Source organism: Carassius auratus, unplaced genomic scaffold (assembly GCF_003368295.1).
Source record: "Carassius auratus strain Wakin unplaced genomic scaffold, ASM336829v1 scaf_tig00010088, whole genome shotgun sequence".
NCBI lineage: Eukaryota > Metazoa > Chordata > Actinopteri > Cypriniformes > Cyprinidae > Carassius > Carassius auratus.
In genome coordinates, this window is record NW_020524106.1 from 27,956 (window position 1) to 42,235 (window position 14,280).

Below are 14,280 nucleotides of genomic sequence, written 5' to 3' on the forward strand. Positions count from 1 at the left end.
GAACAGAAGGCGGAGACGATGTTAACACTCCAATGTCACTTGTTTCCCAGCCATCTGTATTAGGGGCTGCTCCTAGCCAGCATGTTAAAAGTTGATTTGTGTCATACTGTTTTTTTTTAATCAGCTGTGATTTGGTTGTTATCTGAATCTCTGTGTGATAGCGGTTGGGGTTGCTGTGTAATACTGTGGGATGTAGTTTTGCTTCTCATGGGTGAAGTGTTACATCCCTTTGCAGCTTGCAGGTGTGCAATGTGCTTTGCGGCCAGCCACAAGATTCCACCGAGTGGCATGTTCTCAGGCATCAGAGCCTACTAGAGCAAGTTTTCGTGGAGGAAAAATGGATGGAGTGAGAAAGAAACTCCTCTCTCTGATTTTCATTATAGAAAGTGAAGTGAAGTGACATACAGCCAAGTATGGTGACCCATACTCAGAATTTGTGCTCTGAATTTAATCCATCCAAAGTGCACACACACACAGCAATGAACACACACACACTGTGGACACACACCCGGAGCAGTGGGCAGCCATTTATGCTGCGGCACCCGGGGAGCAGTTGGTGGGTTCGGTGCCTTGCTCAGGGGCACCTCAGTCATGGTATTGCTGGCCCGAGACTCGAACCCACAACCCTAGGGTTAGGAGTAAAACTTCCCCATGATGAAATGATTACATTCAGTGCTGATCAAAATTTTCAGCCCAACGGATACCTCTTATAATTGATCTTTCTTGCAATTGCAATAAATTCTCATCTGTTATTCGGCTAAATAACAAAACTTTTGTGACATTTAAATCCTCTCAATTCCACAACATTGTGCAGCATACCGCAGAAATCTGTCTTAGTTTGCTAGGCATTAAAGACACGTGTACGTGATCCGTAAACACCTGAGGCTATCTCTATTGTTGGGGCCTGAAAACAGATGCAAATAATGGATTTCCTGTTATTTATTAGCTGGGGTTAAATTTTGACTGGTTTTTAATGGAAGGACCCGGAGGTGGTGACCATTGTGAATGGAGGCAAGCTAATGCACTCCTAATAGTTATTAGGGTCATAGTTTTGTTTGTTAAAAGCCCTAGCTCATCTGCATCGTGTAGCCTGATTCTCAGAGGCTAGTAACTGTGCATGAACAGTGAAATAAAAAAAAATAAGAGTGAGTGCTAATTGAACATCCTGGATTTTCAGAAATGTCATGTTTCTAAATCTCTCTCTTTCTTTTCCACAGTGGCCAGTGCCATGAAACTGAATCCACAGCAAGCCCCGTTATATGTAAGTATCGTGTATTATTTATTTCTTTCTTTTAGACCATCTTTGAGAGGTTGTGTCTCTAAATTACTTCAAAAAAAGATGTACATGAAGCAGACAGACTGTTTTTGGACAACCTTAGTGGATCCTTAGTTGATGAAAACTTATAATGAGATCTTGTTGCTCCAAGACTCTATGTTTTTCTTTTGTTTGGTGTTGACATTTTTAATTAGATTTGCTTAAGACATTAGAAGCCCACATGTCAGCAGCATGTTCAAATCAAAAGTGAGCACCGGAACGGTTCAAAACAAGCCACACTACTCGAACAAATCAGGCAATTTAATTTAAAACAAAAATAGTTGTAGTATTAGTTTATAACATTTACAGCCAAGTGATGATTTTTATTTACAAGACAATATTTACTCTCATTTGGTGACTGGTGAGTGTAAATTACTTGCAGACCCCCATGAAAATGGCCATCTTAATTTTTATTCTACTGGAAAAAAAAATAGTATAACATGATATTAATTATGACCTATGCAAGCAGTTGTGGTGTAACGGTGCAGTTTCTCTTATACGTCCTTTTGTCATGAGCTATGAATCATGTACAATTCGCTGTGTTTGAAGCACACAGCTGTGGCTTGGTGCATGTGCTGTGTTCGTGTGTATTAGCATATGTGTGGTTAAAGCTGCGAGTGTGGTTTTTCCATCTTTAGCAGTTGCAGGTGGCATGTTTGACGAGGCATAGTACCGTTATTTTCTGGAGATCTTGATGAACTCACAGGGGTCACAAATGTTCTCTTCACTAATGTGGTTTCATTTCATATTTTTAATACAGCCTATATTTTAAGCTTGGAAAAAAATGGAAAGGAAAAGGGGATATTGCAAAGTGGATATCGTACTCCTAACAAGACTCGACACATTTGAATTCCACCCCTCATGAACTCTAGAAATTCTGATTGCATCATCTGTTGTAGTTCTTTCTGTGCAAACTAGCAACAATGGTTTGCTTTAGTTGTAGCACTACTTCTTAGCTAGCCTAGTTTCTTTTTGGAATATTTCTAAGGCCGTGTCCACATGTACATGGGTATTTTTATAAACCGTAAAAAAAAAAAAAAAACTCCTTCCACATGAAAATGCAAACGCATGCTATGAAGCACTGTCAAGAACATGCCAAGCCAACAGGTGGCGATATAATCTCAACCGTAAAGCCACGTTGGCCAATTAGATGCTTGAAAAAGTTTCCAGTAGGCACAGATAACAATGCATGCTTTGACGTCTCAAGCTAAAAATCTTGAAAAAAAAAAAAAAAATTCAATTTCAGTGACCTGGTACTGCATTTGCTTGTGGACGAAAGGCCAAAGTGTGTGGACAAAGCTGCGGTTTTGAAAATAACTGCATTCACAGGGCTTAAGATTTTTGCTACATGACTTATCTACTAAACAAACACATCTAGATTCATCTTTAAAGTCAATATGTGTTGCAAAGTTTCTAGCTACATGGTAGCTACATAATCAAAAGCAGGATTCAAATTTTGTAGTTCATTTTTATTGGCAAGTTTCTAAGTATTAGCTACATAACCAAAAAAAAGTCGTAAAAGAAAACTAGATTCATCTTCTAGTGCAGATTTATTGGTAAATTAAAAAAATACTGTACTCTACACGACAACTACAGAAACAAACGAAAGTTGTATTAATCTAAAGTTCAAATTTATTGGAAAGTTTAAGTACATAACAGCTACAAAAACAAACAAAAGCTAGCTTCTTTTTATAGCATTTTTTCACTCTTTTAAACTATGTTTTTAATAATGGTGGCTTGAAGAAGGTCAGGACCTTTTTTAGCTACTTTCATGGTTGTTCTAGAAGGTAATGTGAAGGAAATGCTCTCTGTTCAACACATGACGCAGGCTAATTTGCTCTCCTTAATTAGAAACCGAGAAATTGTGGTTTTAGGTTTCCAAAGAAGCAAAGACGTGTCATGAAACTTAGAAATTTGTTTGAACTTGTTCTGCTTAATTTGAGCTAAACACAAGTAGCTAAAAGACTCGCGTTGGTCTCTTACTCTCCCAGTTCGCTCAGACGAGGCAGCGCACCGATTGTTGTTTTAAGCACAGGGCGAAAAGGCCAGGCACTCCTCCTTTGGCACATTGACTTGTGAGATCCTGAAATAGACCAATGAACAACCAAAGTATCAACAGTACTTCGAGAACCCCCTGTGAGCCCGCTTCAGTTGCCAAAAATGCTTCCTGAAAAGATGGATCCTATATTCAGCTGTGCCAAAAAGATTCTGAGGAAGATAAATTGGATTCTGGGTATTTTAGATCTTCTGCTTAGAAAATCTACCAAGGTCTTCCTACCAAAACATTTCCAGGCCTGCATGCGATCGTCAATGATTTTAAGGGTTGAATAAATCAACCATGTATCCTGAAAACCAAAATCCTGTGTTTGCTTATAAGACAAAGTGACCCGATAAACACAAAGACTGTTATTTTCGAATCTGAATCTCCGTGTATTATGGACACAGTTGACACAGTCACCAGGGTGGTCTTTGTTTCATTTGTTTATGCTCTCGCCTTTGGCACTTTTCCTGGTCCAGCACTTGCTATCCATATTGGGCCGCCGTAGTCTAAAAGTGGTCCGTGGCTGACTTGTGCATGTTAGCAGTAAAAATAAAAGATATTTACAACCAAAGAATGTTTCTGGCTTCTAATATGAAGGAAGCTTCTATCAGTAAGGTATTTCTAGAGGCCTATGTATGCATCATCAACAAAGTGTGGGCTTGGTTACCCTTAAACAGCCTTTTGGACGTAGCAGTCAGATTCCTAAACTTTATGCATGTCGCTCAGGTCAAAGGGTCAGCATAACTGCTTCTCACGCAAGTTAGTCATATGACCTGGCCATACATGCCCTTCCCTACACCCAGGGATTCAACCAGTAGGGAAGCAAAGTCGGTTGTAGTGACTGATTTCTTGTGATGTAATTTGTGGCCTTGCTTTACACATTCACCTCCCTCTCTAGCTGTCACCGACTACAGCATCAGGAATAGGACATGAGGTGTGTGTTAACAAGTTTAGATTGTTGGTAATAAGTACAGCCTAAGGTCATTTTTGTTGGTAAGAATGTTTTCACAACAAAGCTTTAACAACTCTCTCTCTATCTCTCTCTCTCTGTGTGTGTATGTATATGTTTTTTTTCTTTTTTTGTCAAAATAAGAAGAAATAGTGAAAAAAACGAAACAATAAATCCGAATCACTCCGCGTCTGTGATCATCGTCAGTCATAAAAAGCAGCTGACTGGCATTTGGCAAGGGCACCATGTGGCTTCTGCAGTCTGGCCAATGAAAACATCTCTCACTGGGATGTCCCACTGCTTGCGTCACACTCTGAAGACCCGGTGTGTCAGACAAAACTTTGTGGTCTAGCATAGCGGGGTAAATGCAGTGTGGGAATGCTAGCTTGTTACTTTGGTTTTAGACGGTATTAACAGTCATTCTGCTTAGACAGCCCTGTCAAACTTATGTCAAGCCACTATCTCTCTCGTTTATTAATTATTATTTTAATCTTATGGTTCTTCCTTCACTCTCACTCTCATAGTCTCATTCTCCTTTACAAACCACCTATAAATAAGTGAAGAGATCCAAGACGGAGGGTCGACTTTCTTCTTGTAACGCCTTGCAATTTGTTGCTGGTGTCAAGTGTCCGGTGACAGTGTATTATAAATAGCTTGTACAGACAGACTGGGAGTGATATTCCAACCCAAATTGATGTTTTTGTTTGTATTTTGTTTGGTTTGAAGCTACACACCTGAATGTAGTATATAAATATATATAAATAAATCATTTATATTATTTGTAAATAAACATTTTGGTCAAAACTTTTGTTTCATTAAATACAAAGTCTAAGGGCTCTTAGGAATTGTTTATTATTTACTCAATGTATTTATTATTTTTTAGTTTTTCTTGTATGTTTTTGTTTTGCTTTGTTTTATTGTCTGTTCACCTTCCTGCCAAAAACAAGAGTTAATAACAACCACAATGCTTTCAAAAGCTATATTATGGTAGTTATCAATACCAAGAATTAGAAGTGACATCTGAAGTATCTAAAGAGTAAAAAGCTCTTACACGCACATACAGACCCGCCCCAGACACATGTTGAACTTTTATGACAGTAAAGTTATAATTATGAGGGTGGAGAAGAGCTAATGACAGGTTTTTTTCCCTCAGTATTTGTTGATATGTATATATGCTGCTGTTCTGTCGCCGTGTACTTTGTAATGAAATGTGTCTCTCTGAATGGACAGGTGTTGAAGCCTCCCTGTTGTTTGTGGATCCAGTAATGATGATTTATAGGAGTTAATGCATTGCGCTGTGTAATTTTCTGCACCCACAGGCGATTAAACACTTTTTCAGTACTCCTTTTAGTCTTTTGAGAGAACATGAGAAGGACATTTTTGATATTTCTTGATATTTAAATGGTAGTTCTTTAAATGTTGTATATAATGAATTTTCTCTCTCGTTCAGGGCGAGTGTCTGTTGACTGTCCAGCTCTGTGAGGAAGAGTGTGTCGAGGATGAGGAGGATGTAGAGTTTTACCTACTCTTCGCTGGCTCCACCCAGAGGCACATTTCCAGCACTTTGAAAGTCAGCCATGTCACGCTGCAAGCCGTGTGCCCAGGTCAGTATTTAAAACACCAGCGGTCACACAACTCATTCCGCGTCCATGTACAGTATTTTATCATTGCTTGATAATTGTTAGCTTCTTCCTGGAAGTAGGCCTTTATTACCTGCAGAGATGGACTCATTTACATTCCAGTCATGCCAGACCTGGTCCAGGCATTGCTTGGCACGTTGTTGCTTTGCTCAATTATTCACCCACAAGATTGTCTCAGTTACCACAGGGAAACCTCTGTATTACTGCACTGAGCACAAGCGTTTAGCTGATTCAGATGTCCCAGTGCTGCTGCTGAAGATTCATGAACAGATACATACATGCTTAATGTAGTAATATGCACAAAGAGGTGGAAGAAATGTATACACTTTTTTTTATTGGTACAAAAAAAGACTTGTTCTGGGTCATGATGTAGGGTTGTTTTTCTGTTTCTGTTTGTCCTTCATAATATTTATTTATTCCTTTGTTTATTTTAGTTGTGTTTTTATAGTTATTTATATTTTTTTCCTTTTTTATTGTATTTATTTATTTAGTCCCTTGTTTATTATATATATATATATATATATATGTATATATGTATATATGTATATATATATATATATATATATATATATATGTATGTATGTATGTATGTATGTATGTATGTATATATATATATATATATGTGTATATGTGTATATATATATGTGTATATGTATATGTATATATATGTATATTTTCTGTTTTTGTTCTGTCCTTTTGTTTGTCTTTCATATTATTATTTATTTATTTTAGTTAGTTTGATGTTTTAGTTAGTTTTTATAATTTGTTTAATCTTTTATTTTATTAGCAGGCGAGGGTTTCTTTTTTTTTGTGTATGATTTATTTCTGTTTTTGTTTATTTGTGTGCATATTTTATTTTAAACTTTCAAACGAAAAAAGTATGGACCTAAACTATATGTAAGCATTTTACCTAGCAACCAAGTGCATCTTACCAACTTTAGCGATGCCCTATCAACCAACTACAACAGATCAACCACTCAAAACACACCGTCCATAAACAGGCTCAATGCATAACTGTAATTAACTAAAGATTTATCTTGTAACCGTTGATGTTATTGAGGCACTTTTGCTTTGCAGGGCACTGGTAGCATTGTGATCTTATCTCGTTTCCCAAAGAAATAAAAGCACAATAAAATAAAAACAAAACACAATAGCCCCCCATCTCTAATTTAGGCAAAGTTTAATTTAGAGTCAAAACAATGAATACATTTCCACCGTATGCCTGGAGCAGTTCCACGGAGATGCAGTGTTATGGAATCCAGCGCAGACGTTTGGCACCAGTTTTGTAATCACTACTCTGACTGAGCACTTGAAAGCTTTTCAGCAATGCATTAAGAGAGCATGAAGAATGGCCCTACTATCGTCTGCCTCAGGTGCACCGCTGTCAGCCCGCCAGGGTACACTTTCAACCCTTAGTCTCTCTGCTGGAGGTCCATACTTTTGGTTGATTCCAAATGTTTGGCTGCTAAGAGGTTTTTATCGGCAAATCGTCTTTGTCGCAGTGACTGTAGTGAAACAAGACAGGCCTCCTGGCAGCCCTCATGATGAAGTTCTAATGAATGTTGTTTAATAGTATGTCACCTCTGTCTCTGGCTGTGTCCCTCTTGGAAATGGAAATGAGTAGTGTTAATGCAGGAACATTTCTAAGCAATTATATCCATCTCTGCTCAACAATAGGCACTGAAGTATCCCTTTTTCTGTTGATGTGCCAAAAATAAGATCCTTTTGTTGTTGTTTTAAATCAGTGTGAAGATGATTTAAATGAGACCCCTCCCTGTGTGATATGAGATAAATATCTAGTTTGTTTAGTCATAATTGGTTTATTGTTGACAAAGTTGTGGGAATCTTGTGGGCATCAGCAAAATCGCAAAAGCATGACACAATATAATATATTTCTGCTCTGTTTTTTTTTTGGTCTTGTAATAGCTCATGATCAGAGTGAAACAGTGCGGGTCACGCTGTGCCAGGCCCGGCCGGGGGGCTCAGTGGACCCTGTTGCCGAGGAACGCTTCCAGTTCGTGCAGGACCTTGCCCTGGACATGGCCCAGTTCCTAGTGAACACGGTTGGGAAGAAAGAGGGAGCGTTACTTCTGGACGAGTGTCAGATCCCCCTGAAGGAGTGTGAGAGGTTGGATGATGCCCTGGCTCTTGCTCTTAGACATCTGCCTCTGCCGGCGGGCTGGAGCGTCCTGGGCACAGACTGGGACACGGGCACTTGCACAGGCTTGAGAATTGGTGAGTAGGTGCTGTTTTTGAGGTTTCAAACTAGACTGTCGGACAAAGTTTCTGTCGAGTCAGAAGACCTTGATTAGCTGGTTCAGGTGTGTTTAACCTGTTAACCAGCACTTGGACGCCGACGCACTGAACTCTCTTTGTTTGCACGTGTCAGTGTTTACGAATAGATTTAATGAAACCGGACAAAATTAATTAGGGTTGGAACTAAACTCCGTAGAACAGTTGCCCTCCAGGAACAGGTTTGGACAACCTTGGACTAAACTGAGAAATATTGCTCATTTATATGGTTTTCTTTGTAGCTGCTACTATTTTGCTAAGCTAAAACATACTTAAAGTTCACTTCTGTCAGTGCGTTTCAGCACTGAATGCAATACAAGTTCATTTATAATTTACAGTTTTCTCAACCCTTTCCCCATCGTGCTTTAATTTTCTCAACAAGCTTGTCTCATTGCATTCTGGGCTTGTCTCTGCAGAGGCTTTTTGTCCTAAAATTTGGCAAAAGAATGTATTTTAGAAGCCAGCACAGTTATGCTGCTCTCGCTTTGAAAGTGTCTTGTAAATGACTACTTATTATGACTTGAGCTGCTTTTGCAGCCAGTGAGAGCTAGCTGAAAAATAATATTTAGCATGTTTTGTAAGGGTGGGTTGTACCAAGGATTTTAAAACGTTGTTGACATTTGTACAGTGAAGTTACAATGCTTAGACCATGGGCACAGTGCCTTCATTGGAAGGACTTCAGTATAACCATGTTTTATTTTTAAGTTGTGGGTTGGTTTAGACTGTTAGTCCAATCTAGCCTTATTTTCCTCCTACTTGTACTCATATCAAGCCAGGAACGCTATGTCAGATAATCTAAAAGCAAACATTCCCACCCTAATAAAGTGCTCTTTTTTTGGCGCGGAGCATTTACACAGTCTATTAACTCAGACTGTGGATCGTTTCAGCATGACAGAAGATGCATGTGATAAATGGCAGGAACTCTGGTTGTCAATGACTTAGATTTGTGTTTTATGTGGATTTGGCAGAAAAGTTCTTGTTGAAAGAGTTTCCTGTGTTCTTCGTGCTCTCTGATATACAAAGAATTATGGCTGGTATATGGATGAGGATCTGCGAACCCCTCAAATAATTGACTTACGTTTCCATTGACTTAAAAGCACAGTTTTAGAAACTATGCTTTTAAAATACAGTTTAAAAAAAATGCACATCACAATATCTGATTATTTTAAAATTTTAACACTACCATTCAAATTAAAAGTAAAAATAAAATATGTATATATATATATATATATATATATATATATATATATATATATATATAATATATATATATATATATGTATATGTATATATATATATATATATATATATGTATATGTATATATATATATATATATATATATATATATATATATATACTTTTAACACTGAATATTATAATAAATACCTGAGTACTGGATAATGAAAATATAGCTTTGCCATCGCATTAATTAATTATATTAAAATTATTTACAACTATTTAAAATTATTATTTTAAAGGATTATTTTAAGTTGTTTTACTAAATTATTTCTGAACAAATAGTCTTGCTGAGACTTCTTTTTAAAAAACATAAAATATCAGACCTTTATAAGGGTCTACTATTTATTTATTTGTTTGTTTATTTTTATTGTTAGAAATATTTATCATTACAATATTATTATTTTAAGAATATTATTCAAATATTTATGATTAATTTATTATGAGTTAAATAAATATTTACATTTATGTTTGCATGATGTACTATGCACTGTTTGACCATCTACATTGTCAAGCGTTTTCAGAGGATTTGTACACAACAAGTGTGCAAGCAGAAGTGCAGTTGTATGCATTTGTTCAATTGTCACTTGCTTTCAACCATGCAGGAACAGAAAGGGGAACTGAAAATAAACTTTCGGTTGATGATCATAATTTGCAACCTGAACAAAACCAAACATAAGATCGAAAAGATATCGGACAAATGCTAAAAAAGCTGATTGGAGTCGTAAAAAAAAAGTCGCTGTTCCCTGTCACTAATGGTTTTGTGTATCCTTCCTAGCTGTGGTCCATGGGCAGAAATATGAGCTTGTGTATATTAAGTGTGCTAGAATTAATGTGTGGATCCGGCCGATGTGTGGATCCAAACAATTGCACAGAGAGGAATCATTCATCAGGGCAGCTGACGCGACAACAGATTCCCGGCTCTCATGTGACTTGTCCTTGTCCTCTAAATTAGACACAATCTGGGTCCATGTAGGAGGTGTGGTGAGAGCTGGACCATAGGCAGCGAGTGATAACGGCCAACAAAGGCCAAACAGGCCCTGTGACATCATCATAAGCACAGGCTTATCTCTTATAAACAGCCTTGGTCTTAAATAACTCATTCAGTAAAACAAACCGAAAGATCTGATACCTAATAATGCAAAGTTCAGCATCTTGAATAAAAAGAGAAAAGACAATAGCGGGTTTCATCTGGTACCTGGTCAAACGTTTGTAACGGTTTGTATTTCCTGATGATTTAGATCAAGTTGCTGGGTCAAGCGTTTCCTTGAAATCTTGTTTTTAGTAAATTCTCAGTGGTCATTATGCTGAATAAATGTACCAGAGAGAAAAAAATTCCTGTCTGGTGAGGGAGAGGCGAGCTGTGTAATGACTCCCCAAGCTCTGGCATGTGTGGCAGCTGGCACTGGGCACCTGGACCAGCCCTGAAACCAGAGCTGCACGCGGGCATCTCGCCCAGAGCATCAGTGGGCCTGTACTGCCAGTGAAATTAAGCATATTATATAAAAAAATGTCTAGAAGGCTAATAATGACTGTTTCCAGTGTGTAAGATGCCTACTGAACTTGCTGCTATTTGGACACGTTGCATAGTAGATGATATTAATGAAAAATTAGGCATTTGGTTCTTCCTTGGGATAGTTCTCCCTGGGGTCAGTTTTTTTTTTTTTTTTTTGTAAAGGTTTTTATTTGTTTCTTGTTTATGTTTTGGTTGATTTGTGGATGTGGCGAGTGTTCACTGTGTAAGATGCTTGTAAGAGATCAAACTCATACAGGTTTGGAACGTAAAGTTGAGTAAGTGATGACGAAACTGTTTCTTTAAGACAGGGAGGTTAAACTCCTATTGCATTCTGAACTCCATTTGCTGAGTTTTCCATAAACATTCAGAAACCTTGTGATGCCACTGTTTAAAATAAATACTATAGTAACGGCAGTGTTTTGTGGCTTGAATACGAAAATTCTAACATGGCTTTGGGATACAAGTTACATGACACCAGTATTTTCAATATAGTGTCATGTCCACTCTCGTGTCTCCAATCAGACTGTGTAGTGATCCTGATCTGCTCTTCTTTCCAGTGCCAGATCGCTTCACCACAGCCTTGTTTTTTTTTTCTCAAATTGGTTGTTGGATCCTCAGTGGGCCGATTAAATGAGGGCAGTCTCATTTTCAGCCTCTCATTAACCAGCAAGAACAATCCTGCCTCTGTCTCTGTTGTGTTCGCAGAGAGCCTCATTCAAGCTTCCTGAACTTTCTAAAACAGCACTCTGTAATCTGTCTTTATGATAAACGCCAATCAAATCCGATCACTTCTTTCTCTCAGGAAACCTCTCTGCCTGATTTTTCTGTCCTCACTGTAAATCATCTATTGAAATTGTTTACACAAGTTCGTCAGAAGATTCTGCTGACAGAGGTCGAGGGAATTGTGGGGGTGGTCTAGTTGAAAGGCTTTGCCGGCTCTCATTGGTTCTGAAGTTGCAGGGGGCGGGGCTTACAGCTTCAAGTGCCCCCAAGAAGCAGTGAGCGTGAGACTTTCCTGAAGCGACATTATCAGAAATGTGCATTAGATAATAGTGAGTTGTTTTAAAAGGACAAGGAGAGGGATTGAGCGGAGATCGCAAGCTTAACTGGATTCTGTTTGTCTTTCCTATAGAACCTGGACCACAAGACACACTTTTGCACTTTGCGGCAAAGCGCGGGCTACGCAAGGTAGCACTGTTTCTCCTCCAACAACCTGGAGGAAGAGAGGCCCTCCGACTTCCCAACAAACAGGGTCGTACGCCAGCCAGGGTCGCCCAAAAGAAAGGCCACACGCAGCTCCAGAAACTGCTGACGGAGTAAGTGTGCAAGAAATTTATATCCTTTACCAGTATTTTATGTAATGATTATTTGTTTGATTATTTTTACAATACAATTATTTGTGCCTTGTTCTGTTGTAAAACTAATACAAACATGCATTTGAGACAAATTCATACAGCCATTGTTGATTGTCATAATTGTCCCCCTTGATCTATGAAATCTGACCGGATTAATGCCAAGAATAGGCCACAGACTTTATCAAACCAAAAGGACGTTGTGACCTTTGAAATGCCTTAAACAAATACAGCTTTATCAAAGTTTTTATTTCAAATGTCCCAAACACCTCCTGGGTCATCCAAACAGATCTGTTGATGCATTGTTTGTATTGGGCTTGCTGAGATTCCCCGAAAGAGCGATGTTAGACTTGAGTCGGATTTATAAATGACTTCTATCATGTGAGCGAGGAGAGATTTAGTGTTGTGTTCTGAAGAAAGGAGGATGTTTGAAATGTGGGGGAGATAAGAGGCAAAGCACAAGGACAGGCCATGTGGTTCTGAGCTCTTTGTAAACAGTTAAAGCCACATTAAGCTTTTTAAAGCAAGCCTTGCGAATCAACTGCAGAAAGCCTGTTCAAACCAGCAAGATCCTGTCTACAGATTTACATTACCTGGGCGATTACCTGTACCTGTGTAACAGAAATCAGTTTCCTCCAGCCAGTGCTTTCCACAGTCTATGGCTAGCAACTTGCGAGGGACTGGTTCCATATATTTAAATACTTAACTATTCTAAATAGGGCACAAAGACAGTTTGTGTACTCCTCAGGGTTTAAAACTAAACCGGTTTAATGCTTTGTTAGACTATATAATTATATTAATACTAGAGAGATGCACCACTCTTAGGAACCATTTCCTGTTAGCTGTGTCACCCAGACTGATGTCTAACGGGTCACTGGCTGCCCAGCTTTGGTAAAGCCAGTGAAATGTGATCACAGACAGAAGGATAGAGGAGAGACCAGAGCTAGCATGTGATCTGTGTTCTCTGGATTCAAGGGTCTGTTATAGAAGCCGTTAAGTGCTTTGGTTTAGTGCCTCATTTAGAGCAAGTGTACTGAACCACAGCACACTCTTAGATGTTGCCTCAAATCTTTCCATCAAAGCTCATGGTATTTTGTTGGTGGTTTCAATTATACATGAGCTTGAATGTAGCTAAATATCGTTACCATTTTATGCCATTATGTTGCATTTATAGATTAATCGGTTCAGTTAGTGATGGAACACAAACAGCAGTTATACAGGATGAATTGTTCAGCTCCTCGATCCTTAAGAGTTCAGCCTTTCATCACATCTGTCATTTGGTTTATGCTCAGGTCTGCGAGACCTTAAGAGCTTCTCCTACTCTTTAGTTTCCAATTAATGATGTCACAGTGTTGCTATGGATACCATTTTGGACCATAGATGCACAGCAGGCGAAAAGCGTTCCTGTTGTTGCCCATGTGTCAGGGCTCTGGGGGCAATCTGAGCCACTTACAAACAGTTGCACATTTTCACTTTTGAAAGCTTGCAGCGTTTTGGGTCTGATGTAATTTACTATTACTATGATACATAATGTTCAGTCGTGTGTCCTTAAGTCTATTGACTGCTTGTTTGACATGTTGACACTGGCACTAGGAACTTCAATTTCACCTTATGTAATCACGCTGTTTTTCTCTCCCTATACAAGTAAAAAAGCAGAACAGGTTTTTACACTAGTGAGTTTTTCGTGTCTTTTTCTAAAGAAACTAGGCAATTCTCATGCAGATCGGTTTTAAATTTGGCTACGATGTTTAAATGAGTAATTTTCGGCTTCCCCACAGTAACCACAATCAGTATTGTGCATAACTTCACAACCTCTGTAGGTGTGCTGGGTGTGCCTTTCTGATTCAGTGCCTCGAGACTGGGTGTTCTCAAAGTTTGCTATGTTTGTGTTGGGCAGGGTTGACAAGCTGCCCGAGTTGGAGACGAAAACATCCAAGT

At 38.5% G+C, this 14,280-nt stretch overlaps 1 protein-coding gene across 1 annotated transcript in view; it reads left to right on the top strand.

The window, feature by feature from the left end:
• Positions 1–14,276, top strand: part of LOC113072751 (A-kinase anchor protein 13-like) — a gene marked incomplete at its 3' end in the record, with an annotated part of 32,299 nt that extends 18,023 nt beyond the window's left edge. Inside the window, exons 2-6 of the mRNA XM_026245715.1 lie at positions 1,218–1,261; positions 5,756–5,909; positions 7,872–8,180; positions 12,123–12,306; positions 14,240–14,276. Of these exons, the coding sequence (XP_026101500.1) occupies positions 1,229–1,261; positions 5,756–5,909; positions 7,872–8,180; positions 12,123–12,306; positions 14,240–14,276 (717 nt within the window). The remainder of the gene's footprint in view (positions 1–1,217; positions 1,262–5,755; positions 5,910–7,871; positions 8,181–12,122; positions 12,307–14,239) is intronic.
• Between the last annotated feature and the right edge of the window lie 4 nt (positions 14,277–14,280).